Here is a 24,515-nt window from a genome sequence, read left to right on the forward strand (position 1 = left end):
AACAAAAACATGAAAACCCAATTTCAGTTGCAAATCTTACACAGATCTTTATTGTTCTTTAATTACATACAATTCTTCTCTTCTCTTTTCTTTTCCTCATCATGTTCTCACGTACAATAAACCTTTTTTAATCTTCCTTCCCCTACGTACCTTTTCCTGTCAATTATACTCACTTGATGTTTACCACCTTTCACCTATTAGCAAGATATCACATCAACTTCCTCAGGAAGTTAATTGAGTTAAACACATTGCGGTGACAATCGTTCATTTTTCCATCTGTTCGCTTTTCCCTTCAACCTTCCACAAACTTCTTATTTCCATCAACCAGTCTTTTAAGTGTAATTGTCCTGTCCCCCAGGACAGGTAAAAATGTCCTGCTGCCTCTACTGGTGCACGCAGGGTCCACAACTAAAGCTCCATGCAAGATGCTGCACTGAAAAGGGATCCGTTTCATTCTGAAAAGTCAGCTTTTAAAAAACCAACATGGCTCAGTTCAAAATTTTGTTTCCAAAAAAAAACGTAACATCCCTTCTCTGATTTTGACATCAGATGATACACCCCATAATGATGGTTAGAGACTGAAGTCTCATCTGTCCCTGGTTTTAAATTAATGCCTGCAGTGGATTAAAAAAAAAAATCTGTCATTAAAAGGAATGTATAAAAATAAGACATTGAATTCTGATTAATCAAAAAATCGGACTTTCACAGAGAACTTTGTGGCTCTGTGTAGTACACCTCACCCTTTGGGGTGATTCTCCTCCTTTCTTGCCTGCTAAATATACTTTTAAATAACTTCCGCTAAAACAGTGCTGCTTTATGATATCTAAAAAAATACAATACATTTTAGAATAAAAAACGTAAAAGATTAGTCCCCCAAAAAAGGTCTAATGTAATGCTTAAATATCAAATTAATAGTAAACAGGGTTGAATGCACCACCTCTATCTTCAGAAAATCAACACATAGGTCCGTGTGAGAAAGGTGTGTTTGCTTCTCATTCCGCTTCCCTTATCAGAGCTGGGGAAGCCGTGCACGTCCCTGCAGAATACTGTCTCTGTGCGGTGCTCTTGGATGGAGGGGTGAGGTAAATAGCTGCCGAAGAGGACAGTAACACAGAACACTGTTGCGCTCAGGCACACATAAATACAAGTCCCACGGTTTATAACATTTATGTACAAAAATAAATCAAAGTGTCCACTCAGGAGTCCGTTATCTTGTTCCACCTCAGCTCACACCATTGTCTCCTTTCTCTTCCCCAAAGAGCACAGGGACTTCTTGTCCTTTTTGGTTTTGAGCAACGTGGGCGAGGAGAGCTGCGATGACGTTGGGGATGACGTCGTGGATGAAGTTGAGGAGGAGGAGCGGGAGGAAGGGGACGCTGTAGTGGGGCTGGGGGTCGCGCTGCTGCACGGTGAGCAGGGGGCCGACTGAGAGGCCGGCTGTAGGTGGTTCTCATCCGCCTCCTCCATGTGGACGATGGCGGAAACGGAGGAGGGCCGGCGCTTGGTGCGGGCGTCGTGGGCCGGCGGGGAGGGTGTGGAGGGCTCGCTGAGGGGTCGGTGGACGGAAATGGCGCTCCGGAGGCAGTTGAGCCACTGCTGCTTGTGGAAGACGTCGTTGACCTGCAGCGTGTGGGACTGCGCCTGACTGGGGTCTTGAGAGCGCATGCGGAAAATATTCTTGGCTGTGAAAGCAAGTGGAGAAAAGCAGAATTAGATGTCTGCTACACAAGATATACACGCTTACATTCACAGTTGTAAACGTTTTGAATGAGATGCAAGCCTCACCTTTGTCTGCGTTGCTGAAAGCGCCCCTGAAGGAGCCGCCCATTCTGACGTCTCCGTCCTGCAGGTCCTCCAACACTAGGTCCTGCACTGGGATGGGCTGGCGGTAGACCTGGAAACACTGGCGCTCATTCCTGGTGACGGGGCGGGTCAGGACCAGCAGCTCGGTGAACAGGAACACGTGCAGCTTCTGGATGCAAACGACAAAAACATCCAAAGTTAACAAAGTGCATTGATGTACGTTTACATCACTGGTTGGTCTGGAGTAGACGAAGAATGTAGTTGTGCGTTTAACGGCCTTATAGGGTGTGTGAGGCTCAGATAATGAGCTGTAGATGCAGCCAGCTGTGTGAGTTGTGCTCACCGTGCCGCTCTTGTTACGAAGCTCCCCGTGACACAGCAGGCTCTTGCAATGCTCGATGAGAGGGTCTCTCTGCCTGTCGTCCAGATACTCTAGTTTGTCGATGTAGTACTGGCACTCAGACTCGCCCTTCTTCAAGTCAATGTCCGACAGCACACCCTGAATGATGGTGATCTGAAGAATACAAGGAAAGGAAATTTAGCTCAGCCACGTTGGAAGATCCTCGCCCTGCATTTAAAGAAAAATGTGCTTTTGACTCACCGCTTTCTCTAGGTTGGCCGCATCTGGATGTTCTGCTGGAGTGTGTCTCAGTATCTCCTTGAGCAGCAGTGGATACTTGACCAGGCGAGAGCGCGGGATGTCCAAGAAGCTCCACAGGTCCAGCTTCCTGCTAAAGGGCGACTCGAGACAACGCTGCAGGAAGTCCTGCACCCGCCGGTCCTGCTTCTTCTGGTCCAGCAGCGCCTTGGCTGCCAGCTGGTTGCTGCAGTAGTCCTTGTAGGCGTTAAGCCGAGGCAGCTGCAGGGAAAAAAAAGAGACTTACTTATGCTGCTGTTCTTACTGGAAACCCAGCAGACTGTCACCAGAATGCAAAGAAGTGGAGGCGTGGTGACAGGACACTTACCCAGTTCATCACGATTTGGCCGATCTGGCCCACGGTCCCAACTGGCCCCGTGGCTTTGGCGAGCTGCGCCAGGAGGTCCTCGTGCAGAGGGATGTAGGCATCCAAGTTGCCGAAAATGTGAGTGAGCTCCTCTTCTGACATAATGGAGAGCTTCAACATTGGGTCATGGTACGCCTGTGTACAAGAGGAGAGCAGAAACATCAAATTTCAACATCCCATCAGGTCTAGGGGAGGGTGGAGAGATGTGAGGGTCCAAGAGAAAGAGTAGTGTCTTTTTATAGTTCCTGGCTTAGCTGTGTGGAAGGCCTGCCAGACTTTGATTTAATCTGTTCGCTGAATACGTACTCCAGACACCTCAGATAGAAAAGTACAAACCTTGCGTGCGAGCTGGAGGTCCTCGATCAGGTCCTGTTCACCACGAGACAGCTCAAATATGGCCTGAGGAAAGGGAAACGACACAAAAAGATACTTAAAAAAGGAAATGCAACGTTTGCAATTTGACTTGGAATATAAAACTGCAGTGGTGTCAAACAACAAGTCAACTTATTGAAATCTTTCTGGCTGCTCTTTCTTCTCTCTCAGTGCACCACAAGTCTGTATGTATGACAGGAGAGCGCTGGTTGGTTGGCTTGTCAGCTCTATGTCAGCTCATACAAGCGGGGAAATAGGCTTTTAGACCCATTTCGACCATCTGACACAAATACTACACGGGTATGTGAACCCTGTCTAGTAGACAGATAGAATCAACCTCTGTCTGGGTTTCTAACTTGGCCCACTCATGTGTTCACAACTACACTTTGTCCCTCTGTGTCCCAACCCAGCTTTCCATTGCACTTCTGTTCCTACAGGGTGTTCATGACTCCATGCTGATTCTCACCTCCTGCCGTTTGATCTCTTTGGTGGAGAAAGTTCCCTTCTGGTGGACGTCGAGCGTCTCCGACCACAGCACGCTGTTCCTCCTTTTAGGCGGCGTGGGGGCCGCTGGCTTGCTGCAAGGCTTCTGGGGCACACCCGGCGACTTGCCATCGCCCCGGAAGGAGGCCTGGAGATGGGGAAGAGGAAGACACCGGCGATCAGACAAATGGAGACCCAGTCGTTTGATGCAAAAAGAAGAGCAACAAGAGGGCGGGCTCTGAGTTCCCTCGGTGGGGGGGGGGGGGGGGGGGAGTCCCGGGAGCTCACCTGGATGGTTTGGCCGAAGCGCCGGACGGCCCCATTCTTCACCGGAGATATGAGGTTGGCTAGCGACGTCACCCTGCCGAGAGGACGGACACGCTTTGTGCTGGGTTCCTGAAGGAGACAAAACAGAAGGAGATATTAGTCAGGCAGTTTTACCACGATAAAGAAAAGTCAGAACTTCTCATTGTGCTCGCAGCAGCGCAGAGCAAATCGATTGGCAACGGCGCACTGTGGGATTTCCACAGACCTCAGCAGCTAACGGCTGACGCTCCCATGTGACTCCGTGTGAGAAACCGCATCAATTCCGGTCATAAATCCTCTTTATTGAGTGAAATGAGAGTAGCCGGAGCCGAGGTGGAGCCACAGACAGACAGACTGGCGGACCAGCGGTCCAATTTCGGAGGAGGAAGAAGCTCCAGCAGCTGCTGGCTCCATCATGTGAAAGGTCGCTGAGCCAGGCCAGCCCACTGAGCACAAAGACCCTTTCTGAGCACTGATCTGGAAGGGGTAGGGGGTTTGGAGGAATGCCAGGAATGCACGAGACCCCGCTCTCAGCTGTTCAACATCCCTCCATGCACCCCCCCCCCCCCGGCTATCTGTCCCGACATCCGCAACAGCCCCACTTCTCGGCAGATGATCTGGTTTATCAAACCATGAGTTAAATGCATCCTGATGGCTGCTGTTCCCTCACAAGGACACCTTGCCCAGTGAGGGGGGGGGGGGGAGTGTGAGTGTGTGTGTGTGTGTGGGGGGGGGGGTGTAGGGGGAGGGGGGCTGTGTCCCCTCTGTCTGCACACCCCAGCATTGCGATGGTTGCCAGTTGCCGCGAGTCGAGACAGGCTCTCCACCAGGCCTTGCGTGAGAGCAGCGCTACACCTGGGCCAGGTGACCCTCCCCCCCCTGCCGGGCCCCGAGACTGGGAGAAAGGAGAGCTGCTTGGCTTCGTGCCACTGACAACAGGCCTCGAGAATCAAAGACGGGGAGTTCTGAGGTAATGATTTCAGCCCACAGAGTCTTCAGAAGATCGAGACTCATAAATAGCATCTCTAAACGTTTGCACTCCCCGCAAAACCGTTTCGTATTTTGAGAACTCTCTGAAATAGAGCAAAGCTGTATGTGTGTGTGTGCGTGTTTTTCTCCTGACTCAGGCCAAAAGGGATTTTGCCTTGGCTCAGCAGATCTGGGAATACAGAGCAGCCACTGAGGCTGGCCGCTCTGCGGACACAGCTGTGGAACAGATCCACTCCATCTGCTGCCGTCTGCTCACAGTCTCAGTCGCTTTAGACCAGAGAATCCAAACACACACAAAATGTCTAGTTCTAAGTGGCAGGGGCCAGGAAATAAGTGTTGATTGCGTCGATTGTCGATCTACAAGCAAAGGGACCAAACTTCTGAAGAAACTAGGATGTTACCTTTTAATAACAGCAGACAACTTAAAAAAGTTTTTAAAAAAATACAGTTGCAGGTGAGCAGGGGTCTCCCTAAGTCAATGTTGGAAATGCATGTGGGCCATTTTGCACTTCCTGTCTCTTGGGAAGCAGCTCACATAAAGGCCACTAGTCATTCTCTTTGTTCATCAGCTGTGAAATGAAAAAGTGCAGACGGACGAGGGAAAGTTGCTATTTCTGGCAGTTTAACCCGGGGACTCTTTTATCACTTTGGAAAACCTGACGGACCCGGGGTTTGGATAGACACGTATTCTACATGTGCTCCTTAAACTTCTGACCTAACGCTAGAACATCAGCAGCTTTTAACCAGGGACCCCAAAAGTGCTTCCTGTGCTCTCCCTTTGATGTAACCATGTGTGTGCTCTGAGCTCATATCCCACATGTGTCCCTGGCCTTTTACAGCACGGCTTGGGTTGAGCGGGCAGAATGAAAGGCCTCGAGGTCACCGACAAGTCAGTGTGTTTCAGCTGAAAAAAAGGGGTTGTCTCAGGTTTGGACCGGAGCAAATCGCCCCGCGGCACTTCTGCCTCGTCGCTTGGTTTACTGTCAGGTGAACCACGCGTTCCCTCAAATCTCTCACGAATGAGAAGCATGCAAGCCTCAGGGGAAGGGGGAAGGACGAGGGGGGGGGGGGGCGCAAGTGGGGACATTCACAAGAACAGAGAGCACACCTTACAACACCCTTCAATTGTATCTGCTCCATGGTTGCATTTGCATCAAAAGTAACCTGCTTACAGCTGAAAATCTGAGCAACTAGACTGGGTTTGTGACTGAGGGTTTACCCAGCACCCCCACACTGCTTCACTGTCCTGATCTCTTCCCAGATCCTGACTAAGCTGCCTGCTGTGCTGGGATGCATATTTAAGAACAGACGAGCGAATACACAACACCGCGGGGGGGGGGGGGGGGGTCTGTCCCGTATCAAACACTTCCTAGGTGCAGGGTGATCCAATGATTAACATTTCCTGGTGAAGCAGTATCTGAAACATTCAAAAGTCCAAAGTCTCATCGCAGAGGCACAGTGTGATTAAAAGCCTACACAAACACGGTGCACCCATGCGTGATAAAAACAGGGTTAGGTGCTGATTCATTCAAACCGGGACACGCACAAAAGGCAAGACCTCTCCTGATGCCAACAAACATTTAACAAAACAAAAGAAGGGCTTCAGAAAAGTAAAAAAAACATCTGCCACCACAATTTCTGCATCTCACCTCGGACTCTTTGTTGGCTTGGTTCTGGTAGTCTATCACCTGCAGAGTCCGTTTGATAGGCACCAAACTACCCAGTTCATCGTAAGCCACCATAGCTTTCAATGAAAAAACAATATCCTTTTTTCCGCTTTCACTTTTAATCCTCACGATTCAGCTTCCAGTAATCCAAATCTGAGAACGGTTGTTCAAAAGCAAGGGTTTTGTGGGTAAAAAGAAAAAAAAACTAGAATAAATACATACACCTTCTTCTCCCCTCATGGGCTCTGAAGGTTCACCTCACACACTCTTTCTAAACTTTGGTCTGAAGCACCCTGAGTGAGGGAGGGCTTTATAGAAAAGGACAGGCGGGGGAGGAGCTGCAGTGGCTGCAGATAAGGCGGGACCAGGTTTACTTGGAAGGCCAGAGAAGCTTCACGCAGGCTCTGTTGATACTCACAAGAGAAAACAGTAGCGAGAAGTTATTGCAAAGCAAAGTTGTCGCAAACAACTGCGACAGGGGCTGGGGAACGTTGGAAAAAGACCGAGGCGTTTCTAATGATACTGGTTTGTCTCAAAGGGCCGAGTTAAGGTCTGCAGTGAAGCCGAAAAGAGCAATCATCTAGGATTTATTTTGACTTATGTGCAAATGTATTTCTGTGGGGGTGGAAAAAACGCTGTGAGAACTTTATGTGATCTTGACATTAACGCAGAGCCGAAAGATTGATGGTAATAATTGCACAAATTGGCTTAAAATAGTTGTATAAAGTTCACTCATGCTCCAGCTTTACCACCAAAGACCATGAAAAAAGGTAAAAAACGCAACATAGCTAAACTTATTTCAAATTAAAAAAATCAAATGACTTAATTCATTTTACCTCCAAGGAATAGTGAACACATTTCCAATAGGCAGCAAGTCACAATGAGCAAAAAAAATAAAATACCAAAAAACCCAAAGAGTTGGTAAACTACTAGCAGGTTTTGTTTTAGTGTATTAAGAGCTTTGAAGCTAAATACGGAATAATGTGGAACAGAATAATTAACAAACTACAAAGTTGTCATTACTTGTTAGCTTATTATCAAAGCAGTTTCTGCTTGTTAGCAGGCTCATCGGGGGGGACACAGATGTTAAACTGAAACCTGTCTATTGATTACCAGTGGGAAGGAGGGGGGGGGTTTCCCCCATATGTTAAGTGGTGCAACTGGGGGGGGAGAGGGCAGCATGCTGATCCGTTCAGTAACGACAGAGAAGCGCTCTAACGCCAGAATGAAACTCGGGGCTTTTGGTGCGTGTGTTTGTTCACACAGGGGTCATTCACCCCAACAAGGAAATGCACACATGCCTGAAGGACGACCACACCTGTAGCCCATTACTCCACACGTCCCCCTCCACACCTACACAGCTGCTGCACAAATGCACAGAAAAAAAGTGGAGGTGTTAATTCCGACACAGTGGCTAATGTGGAGGTGCTGCAAGGCAAGGCAGGTGTGTGTATGTACATGTGCGTGTGTGTGTGTGTGTGTGTTTTAGGGCAAATGGACAAGCCTGGAGCTTTACTCAGTCCTCTTGGATCAACACGCAGGTGTGAACCAAGACGGGGGCTTCATCCTATTGCTGTGTGTGTGTGTGTGTGTGTGTGAGAGACAACACAAATGCTAATTGAGGTGTCTGGCCTTTTTGTTGAGGAGCGGCCAGCAGAGACTCCTCACGCAGCTGGGCCGCAGGACGGCGAGTCACGAGTTACATCACCAAAACAAAGCGCAGTGAAATCACAAGTCAAGTGAGTTTAGGATCAGAAAAAGAAAAAAAAGGAATGGGAAACTATGCAGACGCAGAGTCAGAGGATCTGATGTTGAAAAGTGAATGTGTGCAGTCTGTGCGTGCCTTCAGTAGACAGACGGCGTGCGAGGCCCGGCTGTTACTCATGGGGAGACCTCTGGCTGAATCAGCTGTGCGTCTGGTCCCACCGCTATAAAAAATAAACGCGACGTGGCTCGACACGCCTGGCCCTCGCAGCCCCGGCCCCTCTCCACGTCGCACTGAGCTGCCGTGCAGCCGCAATTTACGCTCAGTAACACACGTGCACAGCTGTCTGAGTGATGCGGTTTTACCGCCGTCGTACATATGCCGTGCCGTGCCAGGGACAGACTGGGCCCCCGAGGCACGAGTTGGCGAAAACACAGCAGGCAGCTCTGTGCGGAGAAACACTGGAGGGCTGACTGACTTTAACAGAGAGGACGCCGCGGATGCTGCTGCCCTCTGCTGATGCAGCAACAGCTGACCTCTCCGGTCAGGCACTTCACTATTTCGACTCTTCTCTACTGCAGAGTGAAAATGAAGAAAAAATAAAGTTTCAGTTACATTGGTGTTTGTGTGTGTGGGGGGGGGGGGGGGGAGAGACGACAGGACTGTGAAAGAAAGTGAAAAGAAATGATTGCGCAATATCCAGGCGTATTCCAGGTGTTTTTCTGACATGGTGTTATTGAAGAGGAGTGTTTACTAGTCCCTTACAGGCTCCAACAGTAGCAGATTTTAAGTCGAATTTTGAAGCCTAAAAGGTCAAATATATTTTAGAAACTTCTTTTTGGGGGGGTTTATCTCTTGAAATTCCCATTTCATGCCGACGGCTATCAATAAATCAAATGCTGTGACAAAGAAAGAAAGAAAGAAAGAAAAATGTCCCTCCTCAAATGTATCATTTGGCTCCACGGTGAGGGTTGGAGGGGATGACCACCCGTCTACCGGACCGCATACTGCAAGACACACAGCACAAACAGTAGCCGCTTGGGTTGGGTTGATAACCATTCTGGGGGGGGGGTGTCTCTGAAAAGCCGGGCTGTGATATTGTCAACTTTGTGAAAAGTTAGTGCTGCTATTTACTTCTACTTCTACTTGTCTACTGGGTTTCTACTGGGAAGAAACAAGTTTCTCCCCCAGTTAGGGCGGGATTGTAAAATCCTAACTCCTGATAATCCATCGAGTTTCTCTTCTGAGGGCCGAGAACTATAAATAGCTGCACTCCGCCGTGGCTACAGTTGAAGATGTAGACAGTGATCTATTCACACAAACGCCTGTAGCAACAACGACAACCAGACTGACATGCTATGGTTACTCAACATACCGGGTCTTTATGTCACCCTTAACACACCCAGAGCAGTGCTGGTTGCTACCAAACACCGGTTGGTATCTAAGACTCGGGGTGAAGACACCAACGCTTTGTGACACCACCCAGTCACCAGCACTGACACACATGACCCACACAGAGGGGCGTTCTGCACAGGCATATAGTCAGAGAACTAAAAAGCCCATTTCTGGCATCTCTTGTTATTTTTTAGGGAAAGGATTGGTTCTTGCAGCTCTAATCATAGCAAATCAATGTGATACAGCAAAACTGAGGCTTTGCTTTCTAGCACCTTGGTTTACTTAAAAACTATGTTAAGAGACAATGAGCAGCAGGACCCCAGCAACCAGATGGTTAACTGGGGATGTCTGCTACAGCGGCCTGGAGGGATTTCACTGTGCTGCAAGCAACGTAATTGAAAAATGAAAGAGAGAGAGGGAGTAGAACGCAGATAGGAGTCAAGGAGTGGCCCCAGCAACCAATCCAACTGGTTCCAGAGGTTTGTGCTGTGCGTCTTTGCTAATCCCTTTTATGTGGGCGAAGGACAACAACAGCCTGCACGAAAAACACGGGGATTTGGTCCATTGGTGGTGCCTGTTGGCAGGGTAGAAGGAGCAGTTAAACCCAAATATGTCAAAGGAGAGGGAATTCAGTTGTGTGTAAAGCAGGGACTCTTTTGAGCACGGCTGGTGGAATAGGCAAATGCGCCTGAAGCTTATAAAAGGTGTTTACAAGTTGTCTAGCTGTGACAAGAGGAATCTCAGTTGGTGTGGTGATCGCTGTGCTCCATTTCACACCCACACACCAAACGAGGTGCGTTTTCTAACCCATCCGGTCCCATCTTTCAGTAGAGCCGCTTCCAGGGAGCGTCATGCTCCGATTAAAACAAACCTGGGTGTTATCTACAAGTCTTTGGGTGATAAGGACTAGTCATTTTGACGACGGGGCGTGTACAACGCTTCCACCAAGACACTGCTGGACGGAGCAGCAGTGTTGGTAGCTGGCTCGGCTTAGTCGCACTGAACGGCCCAAACGACCCGCTAGTACACAAAGCAAAGAGACATTTAGATTACAATCTCAAAACACATGGAGAGGGACAACATTGTCTGCGCAGGGAGACATTAATATTGCTTTAGCTTTACATAGCAAACAGACAAAATGTGCTGCTATATTAGCGCTCTGAGTACTGTATATCGCAAAGTTCGTTGGGTTAATGGCTCACACAGTGAAGAGCGTATGATGTTCTGAAGCCCGCAGAAAGAGGAACAAAACCCATCAGCTTGGAGTTGGAGCCCGTTGCATTAAATATGGTGCAGACCTCTGGCACGAATTATGTTGAAAACGGTTGATGTGCCGTGGTCTAGGTTGGAATGTTTATAAGCTTGCGCTGAAATACAATAACTCTGGAGTCTTTGTTTTAGACACCTTTAAAACTCCCCTCTGGTCCCCACGTTCTATCACACCTTGGCTCAGATCATTTACCAAGATGTGATTTCATCGTGGCTCATTCATGCTAGTTTGGGTGTTGTTCTGGGTGTGGCAAACACCGGCTCTGGTAAAACATGATACCATCTATAGCTTTGTTTGTATGATGATGAAAGCACGTCATTAAAAAATATGGACAACGTGTGCAGATTATTTTTGCTTGAGTTCTGTCTTGGCGTGAGTGGATTATTATTCATTATTATTATAATTAGTATGACACAGGACATGTTGCATAACACCACCATTTAAAAACAGCCCAACAACAATTTTTTTCGACTCAGAATTGACCCAGATTTTTTTTGACCCAGATTTTTAATAATAGTATCACACAAAACTAACGGCACACTAGGCCGAAGCCCAGCACACTACGCCACGCCACTCTGTACACTTGACGTGTTGACCGTTTGTTTGGTTGCTGATGAGCATTTGTTTCTGCAGGCGACAATGAAATTGAGAAACGGACCTTGTGCCAAAAGCCATTCGAGTCGAGTGTTATCATACTCGGTGCTTGGATCCATGGAGAGCGGATTGTACGAGAAATGCAAATTAAAGAAGAAAACAGCTAATAGCTTTTAAAAGAGCCAGGCCTCCCTCGCAAAACAGTTTTACTTATTTTAATTGATGTCATCCCAAAAACATTATTATAATTGATTATGGATGGCATTACAGGAATGACAATGAAATAGAAGCTTATTCAAAGAGTATAAAAGTAGGCTTCAGAGTATGCAGCAAAGATATTTTTACCTTAAAGTCAAAGTTGCAGAGACTGACTGCGTCGTCGCCGTCATCCTTTTCCCTGCGTTTCCGCTTCTGTGAAGAGATGAACATGCAGGATGTGAGCGGGAATAGTCGGGATGAATCACTAGAAGTTCTTGATGTGTGTATTAAACATTTTCATGATCCAGAGGGCGAGGATTCTTGATGACTGCAGACGCTTACACAAGCGGCAAACACGTCTTTTCAAAAGCCTACTGGTACATTTTGGTACAGGGACCTGAATATATAAACTCAGACTGGATAGGACACAACCTAGGAATTATTTCCATACAGGGAGATCTCTGGGACTAAAGTTAAGATAGCACAAGCAACGAAAATCAGTTTCTGTAATGAGGCCTCTCTTCTATAGTTCTACTATTATGGGCACTAACATTCTTGGGAGTTCCATTTTGTAATACACACATTTACTTTGCAAGTGAAGTACTTTACAGCCACCAATTCCCCTCTCGTACCGCAGGCCAATTATGCTCATTGGCTGTCACAATAGAGCTACTAGGGAGCTCTATTGTGACAGCCACAATAGACAAGGCTGGAGGTCCTCCTGGGGCCAGGAAGGGGTTCATTAAAACGCAGGATGCTTTAACACCTGCATGTGGACTTCAGTCAGGGACACTCATTCAGCAGGTGAAAACAGCAGAATGGCCCGGTGGCCCTCGGGGACCCCTGGGGCTCCGTTACTCCTCGTCCATTAAGCACGGAGGGCCCGTCTGCTTCTGGCAGGACACGCAACACCTGATTGACCAGCGAGGCGAGGAAGGACTAAATGGACACGTGATGGTCAGGGGCGGGCAGACGATGAATGATGTGCTTGTTTGTGGTGGTGTAAGGCATTTCCTTTGTGGCCAGCCAATCTGTTTATTACAAAACATAACAATTTAAGAGTGTTGGCCTCAACAGCAGTGAGGTGAACGGTGCCACCTAGTCTCAATAGTCACAAAAGATGCTGCTAATAACATAACGTCAGCCAGCTTTCATCCAGCATCACAGCGGTGAAGTTGCACAACTAGCTGAGTGAATGATGTGACAAGCTAATAGGCTAACAGGACATTATATAAATATAATCAGAACAGCAAGAAACTGTTAGATCCATTTATTGCCACCGTTTGTTCTGTTGTCATGCCTCAGATGAGAATACTGCAACTGGGATTACACACACACACACACTTAGCACAAGCTAAGTGTGATGTTATGGGATTGAGCACTTTTGTTCCCTATTCGAACCCATTTTGATGGCTTAAAGACTTTAAAAAGATTAATTATCAAACAAAAAATGGACGAGATTTTACTAGAAATAATTGGCCTGTGGTACCTCACTGTGGGTGAGGTGTTTATTGGCTGTGTGTTGTTTTTACACCAAGGATCCCTTTTGAAAGTTCAACCTTGGTTACACCAGACCATAACTCATTTCCCACATGCTTTTGGGGGAATTCATCATTTTGCCAGCTTTTAATGTTTTTCTTGGTAAGAAAAGGCTTCCGTCTTGCCAACCCATGGAGGATATGGGGATTGTTGTCACATGTAGTACACAGCCAGTACTTGACAGAAATTCCTTTAATCTTGGATGCTTCTTTGAACGGTTTCCTTCTCGTCTTTTCGTCAATTCTGGAGGGACGTCCAGTTCTTGGTAAGTCACTGATTGTGCCATATCTTCTCCACTTGATGAGGTCTGTCTCCACTGTGCTCAATGGAATATCTAATGTCTTCTTGGAAATTCTTTTCTAACCTTCTCTTGACTGATACTATTCAACAATGCTCTGATGCTATGGAAGCTCTCTGCAGACGCTGCCTTTTGCCGTCAGATGCAGCTAAGAACTCGTCAGGAGGTGTGTAGACTTTTTATTTCCATTGTACACATCCCGACACATCTCGTTATCAAGATAAATACGATACATACGTGTCGTTGTATTCAATTAGGGTTTGATGGATTATATTGTCTAACATTAAAATAAATTCCTCTGCTGTAAGTAACAGTACTCTGTATTTCAGGTGAGGTGAGGGATGATTAGAGATGCCACAATAAGTCACACTTTAGCACCAAGACAATGTCAAAATATATTGTCATTGAAATCAGGAAGTGAACAGTGAATAGTGAACATTAGCTGTTAGCAGCCAGTGGACAGCACAGCCATGTAAGGGTTAACTTCAGTCTTTTGGAATGATTGCTATTCACCGTGACATTTGCAGGGAGTGAAGTGCCACACTCTAGAGTGAGTTTTTTGTACAACATACATCTCCCCGATATTGTTGGTCAGTAATTGTCTTTCTGTGTGTACGTAGAAGACTAAGAAAAGCCCGGATGGCGGGGCGGCCCTAATCGGCAGGTCACCGTCTGCTGGCAGCTGTCCTTGAAGTGTGCGTGCTCCACTCAGTTAAATATTTCCCTCGGCTCTGGTCCTAGTGCAGTCTCCGAGTGAAGAACAGTCGCGGTGGGGAAAAGAAGACAAAAATTAGCCGTCCTGTTTCTGCCAACTTTTGGAAACCCCTCCGCCAGCATGGACTCCAAGCAGAGACTTGTTCTAAGGCTGGGCCAACATAAACACTATGACTCAACACCCCCTCATATCACCTCAATACACACACGCACACACACACACACACACACACACACACACACACACACACACACACACACACACAGGTTTTAGAAGCTGTTGCGATCTTGGCCCTGTTGCTTTGTTACTCATCTGGGGAGACATCGAAAGATTTGTGTGACATTACAGCTCGATGATGTACACAGACAACATAAACAGGCAGCCGGTACCACAGACACGTCTCGTTCTATTTTAGCAATACAGCAAAGAGTCACTACCATGCGATTTCCATGACACTTCAAAGACACATCCATCCTTTGACCTTACAAACGGATCATTCCGACCCAAGCCCCGATTAGATAAGAAGCCGAGGTAGCCAAGAAATGTTTAACCTAAGTTTTGTGGAAGGGAAGATCAATGTTTGCTGTGCAGACAGGAAGAGGTGGAAGAAGATAAAAAAAAGGAAACACTAAAATAAAGATTGTTTTGAGTTGGAAAATTGAATTCCAACATTTAAAGGCTTTGGGAGTGTCGGCTTTGCTCTGCGTACACAAGCGTATTGAGTTGAGCCACGTGACGGTTAAAGACGCAGGGCACACTCAGGTCGTTCAGCTCCATCTCCGTGACGTGTCTACATGACAGTTGAAGGATGATTCCATTTAAAAGACACCAAACTAACTAAAGGTCAAATGGAATCGGGTATTGAACTGCCGATCTGTACCCACAGTCACCCATGAGGTCACCAACTGTAGCGCCACAACGCAAGGTTGGCTTACTAGCCTGACGTGGCATTCGACCTGCCCTGGACTATTGTTGAGCCATGCTTGTCGAAAGCCTGGATCGCATAATGGGATAACTAATGAAAAACTGGCGAGAAAAGAAAATACCCGGTACTATTACACGTTTTATAAGGTATTAAGAGGAATGAATGCCGGACGCAGAGCAGCTGCAGTGCAAACATCAAAGTGCTGCCGATAATGATGCAGCCGCACCGCGATCTCTCACTGAAATGGATGAGCTGTTTCTGGGGGAGACACTGCAGACACTCAGTAGGAAAAAAGTTGGCCTTGGTTGAACACAAATTGCTGTTGATATGTGCAAGGCCTTCCCCCAATAATGATCAGCCATATTAAAACTCACACAGTTATTAAGAGCTGGAATGCTCTTCATCAGACAGATCACTCTTTCCAGGCTTACACCTCCGGTCGCCTGAACTTGTTGCTTAAGAAGAAGAAAAATGCACAGAATCCTCCTCTTGCTGTCAGTTAATTACATTTTGCATCCCACCATCAGTCTGGTCTGCTCCGCCTTGGCATCGGGTTGGAAACTTGACTCACATTCTCGCCCCTCGAGGGCTCACCTGATGTCTGAGTGAATGCAACAGGCGCCAGGGGAACGCTGGCCTCGCCTGGTTCCAAGTTTGGCCTGCATGCAACCCCACCTACACCTAGCCCCCCCGCTTCAAAGCGCAACACGTTGGCTAAACTTCATTCAAGGCCTTGGCATTAACTTTCCAGCTTAATGCGCCGGTGGTTGAGATAAGGGAAATGGGACTAAAGACACTTCCAGGATTCTTTTATTGCAAGCCGTTATTATTCTTGACAGATTGAGCGGGAGGTGAATTGAAAGGGTGAGCTAACGAGGTTCACATGGTCCTTTGAGCACGCCGTGTTTGTGAATCAAAAGCAGCAGGCTGGCACGAGAAAAAGAGCCGTCGGCCTCAAGGCTTTCCAGACCCCGCTTCCAGTTCTCCTCTCCATGGATTGTTTAAAGCAGCTGTTTTAAAAAAGAAAAAAAAGAAAACTGGAAGGCCCCAGCACTCTGTCACGCTGCTTGCCGTGTAGTCTGCACGCTCTTTTTCTGCCCCTAATCAGCGCGTCTCATTTAGGGTCGACGGTAAAATCGCACGCAGGCTGGTGCATCAGAAGCAGCGGCTTGAAGGCCATTCTGTTTTTATGGCACGGGGCTGGATGAGAAATCGGAGCAGGCTAGATTTCCGTAACCCAGCATTGGGTATCTGGCTAACGTGGGCGGGCCTAGTTCAGCCATCAGAGAGCCTCATAAGAACAGAGTCACTTTTTTATTGTCTATTCTTCTGCAAATTAAATTGTACATTTAATACGTCCCTATCTATATTTCAGCCATATTTAATGCACTGTGTAAATTTGTCTCGTCTTATTGTCCACTGTGTTGTGGTAGATTACAGGGGAGAGGTGAGGGGGTGGGTGTTTTTGGAGGGGAGGTATATTGGGGCCAGATGGCTCCACCCCAGAGCCTTGTAAGGGATTTCCGGCCTAAAGAGGAGAGGGTGTAAGCAGTTGAGTAATTAAAGAAGGGGAGCATAAGAAGGGGAACAAAGAACGACTAAGTAGGGGTGATGGGCCATGGAGCTTATGCTCCTGCACAATCAAGTGATCTAAATAAACTGTGTCCAAACTGTATTCCGGCATCCGGCTTGTATCCTTGAACCGTGACGTGGAAGTCCCCACATAGTATGTACCACCCGCCATGACAAATTCCTTGTGTGTCTAACATAAATCGTTCTGATTAAATAATGCTTCTGACCATCTTTGACGGCACATAGAGAGCTGCAGGGCCAATGGATTTTTGGAAGATATCATTGCACCAATTCCATCGACAAAAAGCCGAAGGGATGCTTCCACTGGCTGTTGGATTAATGCAGAAAATAAGCTCCTGTTTAAACAAGAGTGTCTGATACGTTATATTCAGGAACTCGTTCTTCCCAACTAAACAACACTTTTGTCATTTGGTAATTGTGAATGCAATTGGTAGAAGTAAAAAGCTAATGCTCCACTATGAACAGACTACAACAGGCATACATAAGTAAGAATACACACGACGAAGCCTTAAAAGGTGTTTGTTTTTTTAAAAGCTGTGTAAGAACTTATTTTTACGGCATCAAACCAAAAACATATTTTAAAAATATGTAGACTTGGAGATGGGGAGCAGGAAGTGTAAAAATGCGGACTGATTTCTGGGTTTTGGCATAATTTATTATTAGGTTGAAAAATGTTAATGTGTGTTTTTTTAAATAATTAGGGTCCTGGCTACGGCTATTCATAGAAGAATTGATTGTATTTCAAGGAATTATAATTATTTTCTTTATGGTTCTCGTGACATCGTTACCCTCTAAACATCCATATAAACTCGTTGAATTCTAGTTATAGCGCCACCTGGTGGCAACAGGAAGTGAGATGTTTTTTACTTTATACCTTGCATTTAACGGCGAGGACCCGTCTATCTCTGTTAGCAGCCCATTTTCACTATATTTCTCTGATTTAGATTACTAGTACTACTACTACTACTACAGTACTTGTGAGTAAATAAGTAACACTATCAGTTAAATCCTGGGTTCCCCAGACATTGAGCATTCAAGGTGAATTCCACAGTATGCATGGAACGCCCCACATGCTCAGTGTGAGGAAGTTTGAAGCAATGAGACATTTATCCTCCAGTCTGGGTGCTTTATCGGGGTTACAGGGGGCCGACCGGGAGCTGTCGCCGGGACAATGAACAGCGCTGGCGTTTCCGAGACCTCGTTGAAAAACTCACAGTCCGGATTGAAAGCCAAAACAAGTTCTCTCCCAGTCCACACGAGAGGACAGAAGTCAGCCCAAAGCCAGCTTGACGCAATGTGCAGACGGTAAATGTGAATGAGAGTGCATTAATCATGCAAGTACTGTATATATTGAACATCAAGTAAATACAGCCTGGAGGTATTTGTCTTGCTGCTTGGATCTTTGGGTCTTGGCTTCAGGCCACCTGGCACAAGTTTTTCCTCCCCTTCAAGTGCGGTACAGCTGACGGTCGCTCATCTGTTAATAGTTGAATAATAAACTTGCCAAACTCAACGTCTTGCAGGTGGTTTGATGTGATTTGCAAAAAAGAAAACACGGGGCGCGCTCACCAGCCTGAAGCCCCATTCTGGTCCTGGGGTGAGGAAGGTGAAGGAGCTTCCTCTTCGCAGTGACCTGAACAACAACCAGAAAGGAAGGGGGAGCGGGGGGGGGGGGGGTTGAAGGGGATGGAGGAAAAAAAAGCTCAATCTACATCTACCAGACAGGGCCACTCTCTAGAGTGTGAGTGTTAGCACCAAAAAGTGATCCATGCAAAAACAACCCCCCGGTGTGAAGAGGCGTAACTCAGACCTTAAGCCCACCAGTGGGCTCCACTCGAAGCGAAAGTCCCAGACGAAGAGGGAGTAGTGCTCATAATGCGATAAGGACTCATGGAGCAGCGGTGTCCCGAAAAAAACACCAACCCCCGCCTCCCGTTACCTACCACAGCCTCAGCATGACGTCGCCTCGCCGCTCGTCCTCCGATTAGGATCTTTCAAATTCCGTCTGGGAAGGGGAACACCACGACCCCCCCCCCGGCCGCTGCCTTTAGAGAAGGCCTCGTCTAAAGCCGTGTTTGAGGGAGGAGACTGTCTTTATTCCCCACATGTTCAAGATCTGTACGCAGGATGAAATGATCTTTTAGTTGGGAAGGATCCAGCTTTGCCATTTTTGGAGACTGTCCATTGTGCGATTGTAAGGATCAACCCCCCCCCATAAAAAAGCCCCTAACCTGCTATGTTTACTGAAAATCCTTCTGATGTCAAAGAACGTATCTTCAACGTATCAAGGGCCCCCTGAGGACAATCACACAAGGCGTCTCGCTCGGGGACATGGCCACGTCAAAGCAGTGCTGAGCATCCGTCTTGTACCAAAGATCATGTTTTATTGATACCCACTTCACTTGATGAAACATGAGTGGGCCTCAAGACTGCCATACAAGGCTAAAAGTGAGTGTGCAGCTTCTGAAAGTCAGTAAGCCTCTACTATGGAGAAGAGACTGGACCCTGTTAGAGAGCATTTATAGTCATGTTGGGTCTTCAACTGTATTCTTTGTATTTTCAATAATTACAAGTGCATATAGTTTGCATTAGTTTTTACATTCATTTATTTTTGTGCGTACTAGATATTTATCTATTCAAAAGCATGTCATTTCATTCTTTAAGTTTCAGTTCATTTAATATTTCTAATTATATATTTTCATTTTTTTTCGATTCGTATTGAACTCCAGTTTGTCTTTATTTTATTTTTGGCGCAGTGGTTTAAAACGTTGGTGTAGTGTAGGCAGAATTTCCTACATTTCAGATAGCTGGGTTTATTCAAGCTAGACACCACAAATTAATTCTTGCGGAAATTCAAACTGAAGATGTTAAGACACGGTGGAGTGTGTGTGTGTCAGGCAACCATCACGCAACCACGTCACACTCAGCAGTCGTAACAGCACGGTGAATCAAAACCCCCCCACGCTGCTTTGTTCTGGTGAAATATCATCTCTCACAGCATCATAAATTGTGGCCGAGCAGTAAAGACGTCCTGTATGGCGGGACACAGAAAGGCCCAGCAATCCAGAGAATGCAGAGCTGCCAAGAAACACTTCTGCCTATGCGTGTGGGGGGGGGGGGGGGGGGGGTCTGAGAAGTACTGCTCGTAAGGCTGAGTCATTCCAGTTACCCGGCTCCTGCTGCTCCAGTTGGCCTCGGCCCGCCGACCCCGCCGACTCTCCATCTATAGTCAGCACTATGGGCAGCTGCAGCCCCCCCCTCCCCCTCTGCTCCCACACATCGTAACAGTAGACCGGACACACAAGTAATGATTCCGATTAGCAGATTAGTAATTAATAGTTTCAGTCATTTCATCACGAATATCAATCATGCTCTGGTTCCAGCCTCTGAAGTGTGAGCACTTGCTGATTTTCTCCGTCATCCATCTTTATAAAGTGGATCTCTTTTGCTCTTGGGCTGCTTGTTATATAAAACAAGACAATGGAGGTGATTGCACTGGGGAATTGGATTCATTTGGTTTTACATTTACACCGTCAGGTTAACTGACAATAAAAACAATTGTTTCACCCAGCATGTCCTGTGGAGCTCAGTGGGTGGAACAGAGCACCAACGTGCACTAATGGACTCAGCTGCATCTCTTGTGGGGACCACCCATGCTACAGTAAGGAGTTCAGAAATAACAGCGCGTTTCTGCAGAACTACAAGAGAGAAGGGAAATGAGAAGCTCCCTGGGTGTCCTGGAGGCTTGCCAGAGGTCAGAGGTCACTGCAGGTGTTGTTCAGACTTAGAACGGTCTGAAATAACTTGACGCTCCTGCACAGGAAGCATCTTCGACCCGCCAGCTTTGGACGACACTCGACACGTTGTAGGGGTATATGGACATGGTATACATTGTCTTTTTCTTGGAAAGAAACATTAATTATACATTACTATAGTTGGATCGTTGCTGGTCTGTGCACCAAAGACAAATGTAGCCTCTATTATTGTGATTTGAAAACTGTAAGCCATACTGCAATTTCTGTAAGACGTATTCATTGTGCAGTCTTAATTTGATGCTCTTCACTCGCTTGCATTTTTGATGACCGAGGAAGAAATTTGGATTTCTGCTGATTTCAAATAATGAGCCCTTTAAAATAACTTTTAGACAACCCTTTGTGACAAAAACTTAAAGCTCCCACCTATTTTTATGACCCAATTTTTTTTAAACTAATTAAACGATAAACAATACATTAGATGTGCTGCACTGTCCAAAGCTTATTAATTACTGGCCAGCAGTAGAGAGAATGTAAAAAGGTCAAATTTCATAGAAGTATATGAGAAACAGACAACTTTTCTGTGTCTGAAAGCAGTAAGCAGTACCCTCACAGGGGACAAAGGTTTTTTCTGCCCCTGTGTACCTGCTCCTACGTGTCGAGCAAAGGAACGCCCATGAGTCAGTGGATTAGAATCCCTCTAAGCCCTGCCCTTGTTTGTCAAAGCTAATTCTGAAACTGAGGCACCCCAGCGCTGACCCCTGTGCATGCTCCTGCCTTTTCTCTACCGATACCATAGAATGCAGGCTCACACATGGCCAACGGTCCATATTACAGGGGGGCATTCTACTCTTGGATGCCTTGTCACATGAAGAGGACTTTTTTTTACCTTTAGGCTGGATTTGAATTGTCGAATTTTCTTAGGAAGGTTCCTAACCGGGTGAAATGACTCGGAAATAGTGCAAGTGGCCGCCATGATAAGCGCTGTTCCAATTCTCTGCTCCTAAGGAAAGGAGCGTCAATTCATAGGCATAGGAACCACTGGCTCACCCTTCACAACAGGAAAGGAGATAAATCCATCCCAGAATTCCTTGCGGCGGCCATATTTAAATAGTGGCGCATCATTCAGCCGTTCACGAGAACCAACGACCATGACCGAGAAACGCAGAGCAAACGCTGTTTGTAGTCCACGGTGGGATAAATCTTAGTTTTACCGCTGCAGACTGACATAACTAACATGCATCTCCTGTTGCATAATAATTATATAGCTTAGTGAAAGTGGAGTCAGAATCCCTAAACACAGCGGGTGCCTTTTCCTAAATCCTCACGAATTCTTCTAACCATCTTTACTTCACCGCATGACGTTCTCCACAGAGGTGAAGGAATAGTTGTTGCGGGGATTTTTTTGTTGACATTTCAAATCCAGCCTTTTAGAGGCGCAGCCCCCCAACGAACGCAACGCCCTCTGTCTGCCCATTTAACCTGCTGTTCTAAACTAGCTTTAAATAGACAGAGAACATACAATGCTGAATTCACAAGCTCTGAAAATTCCACCACCAGTCTAGTCTATTTAATGCCGGTCTCACTTGGGAAATCAAAACCAGATTTTCTCTCACGCAACATTCATAATGTTTTCCCTCCATAGACCTTGTTATGGAGGTCAAATATCGGGTGAGGGTTTTCCATGTACCATGTACACAGCTGGCTGGCACCAGGCAGGGCCCGGCCACTTTGGCAAACAACATGGAAAGCCGTGGAAAAGAGTCCAGTGTAAACTCTCGCAGGGGTTCGCAGCCCCCTGTTATCGGATGTTAGGCTCCACTCTGAAATCGTATCAGATAAACTGCCCTGAAACAAATGAGCTCTGGTGCTCTATTCAAGAGCCGGTCACACTCATGAGCACCAAAGTAAAGAGAACACCTGAAGGGACAATGAGGAGTGTGTGTGCTCTCTGGTTGCAGAATGAGACGCCCTCTAACCAGAGAGACACTGCACACAGGAGGAACTGTTTTGGGGACTGCTTCTGGAAAGTTTAAGCTCATAAAAGAGCCGTTGTTGCGGTTAGTTTGTTTTGGGGAAGGGTAGAATAGGTTCAAAGTCTGTCTTAAACCAATACTCACACGGCGACGTCATCGTTCAAAGACTTATTGATCGCTGTGATCCAATCAATATTTTGATGAAATATTTTCAGCAAAACCACCTGGTGGGGACTTAATTGCAACCTAAAGTACATGAGTGTTGTTGATTACCATGGTCAAACAACGTGAAACTACGTTTATATAAAACATTTTTCTGAATGAATTATGTTTTTTAGATTCAACCATGTTTTGCAAATACATCTTCTCCAGACTTAAAAACAGATCATATCAGCTGGAGTAAAAATGACCATATCTGAATAAATAATAATATTATGATAATGACCCTGAAAAAAGAATATGGACATACTGTACATACATGTTTTAACGTACTTACGTAAAATATTGCTTATATATTTTTGTATATTTTAACTATGACGTCTGCTTCAAATAACTTCATATTTATGTGACTCATTAACAACAAAAGCTCTCTAAACTATATGGATATATGATATTTTTGAAGCAACAGCAAGTCAAACACAGGGGCAAAGAACTGGGCCCAATAAGCAGGAGGCCAAGGCCCGATGCTGCCATCTGGTGGCGATTTGATGCATCGGGAAACTACTGCACGCAGTGGTAAAAATATGCTGCACCGACATGTAACGTTGATGATGTTATTTATTTGGCGGATTTCGTTTGAAGGCCTTAAGACATCTTCGACAACTTCGCAAAGTAACCTTAATGTCCGGTTGACCTGCGGTAAGCTGAAACATGTCAGGCTGTGAATGTCTCCATGTAGCGAGCACTGCTCGGCCCTGGCGGTTCTATTGGGCTTTGTGAGCTTCAGAGGTTTCCATTTATAGTCCGAGGGATTATCAAAAAGTACACGGACCCGAAGGGGAGAGACGGACTCACCGTCTCAGAGTCCCGCTGTCCTGGAGCGAAGACTCGGAATTCTTCCTCTCCGGGTTGCCGGTGCTCGGTTGTCTTTTCGGTTCATCCGAGGCCATTTCAAATGTCACAGACCAAGGAGAAATGGCCGAACAGAATAATAATAATACATCTATTCTACGACTCTACTAATGGCCGAGGCTTGACACTGTTTTTGAATATGGCGGAAATCCCGAAATTGACCAATGAGAGTGGAACTAAGTAGCTCGACTATGACCCTAAGTGGGCGGGGCCAGGGCAGTTCAACTACAGGGCAAACGACACAAGTGTCTCCATTTGGAATAATTATAATACAATTTAACAGAAACACGGTATTAATTAAGTTTTCCATTCACCCCACAAATCAATAACTTAATCAGCATGTCACAGGCAACATCTTCATTTCATTTAATTCATGGAAAAGAAAGCAGATAAACAAGTTGATTATCAGCCCATTTTCCAAAGTAAAACTGGATATCTTACTTGATTTTACTTTACACCAAATACATTTTGCATTCCATAAAATACTAACTTCACATTTCAATAATGTTAAAATGAGCCGTCAATTATTCCAACATTAAAAGAAAAATTGGATCAAATGTTTTAATGACACTTAGAGCATCGCAAGCTTTTATTAAAACTGTAAAATAACACCATAGCTAAAAAGGAACATTTGGGATTTTGGTTAAAATTGTAACCTTATTTGATTATACATAAAGGAGAATGGAGCAAGTTAAAGTCTTTGCTTATACAGATAAGCTACAATTATTGATAGTGTGAGAACTACAAACAAGGCCTTGGGCCTCTTTGGCTTCTCAGTCAGCCACTTGTGGATCAACATAGATCAACAACATACAAAGATTCATGTTCAGATGATTCCACCCTCGTCCACTTCCCTGCA

At 46.1% G+C, this 24,515-nt stretch overlaps 1 protein-coding gene across 3 annotated transcripts; it reads right to left on the reverse strand.

Annotated features, from left to right (window-relative positions):
- Nucleotides 1-23,781, reverse strand: net1 (neuroepithelial cell transforming 1). Of its 3 annotated transcripts, none has more exons than XM_037462072.2 (11): nt 23,600-23,781; nt 18,427-18,490; nt 11,935-12,000; nt 3,951-4,058; nt 3,646-3,810; nt 3,144-3,206; nt 2,769-2,942; nt 2,405-2,662; nt 2,147-2,317; nt 1,786-1,972; nt 1-1,682 (listed from the first exon to the last, which is right to left on the reverse strand). In XM_037462072.2, exons 1-11 carry the CDS (start codon nt 23,692-23,694, stop codon nt 1,228-1,230), a joined length of 1,806 nt encoding a protein of 601 aa, XP_037317969.2. In that variant the 5' UTR covers nt 23,695-23,781; the 3' UTR covers nt 1-1,227. The 3 variants fall into 3 exon arrangements, with proteins under 3 accessions (XP_037317969.2, XP_037317970.2, XP_037317971.1); XM_037462073.2 differs by lacking the exon at nt 23,600-23,781 and adding an exon at nt 18,801-18,829 and having other exon boundaries at nt 2-1,682; XM_037462074.2 differs by lacking the exons at nt 11,935-12,000; nt 18,427-18,490; nt 23,600-23,781 and adding an exon at nt 6,608-6,897 and having other exon boundaries at nt 2-1,682.
- Nucleotides 23,782-24,515: the final 734 nt, after the last annotated feature.

Source organism: Pungitius pungitius, chromosome 2 (genome assembly GCF_949316345.1).
Source record: "Pungitius pungitius chromosome 2, fPunPun2.1, whole genome shotgun sequence".
NCBI lineage: Eukaryota > Metazoa > Chordata > Actinopteri > Perciformes > Gasterosteidae > Pungitius > Pungitius pungitius.

What these genes read in the sequence shown, in the direction of transcription:
- net1 (XM_037462072.2), bottom strand. Translation starts at nt 23,694, where the DNA reads ATGGCCTCGGATGAACCGAAAAGACAACCGAGCACCGGCAACCCGGAG. An exon ending in CAGAATGGGGCTTCAGGCTG is followed by an intron (nt 12,001 to 18,426) that starts GTGAGCGCGCCC and finishes ATCTCTTCACAG; the next exon opens with AAGCGGAAACGCAGGGAAAA. An exon ending in TCTGCAACTTTGACTTTAAG is followed by an intron (nt 4,059 to 11,934) that starts GTAAAAATATCT and finishes TGTCTCCTTCAG; the next exon opens with GAACCCAGCACAAAGCGTGT.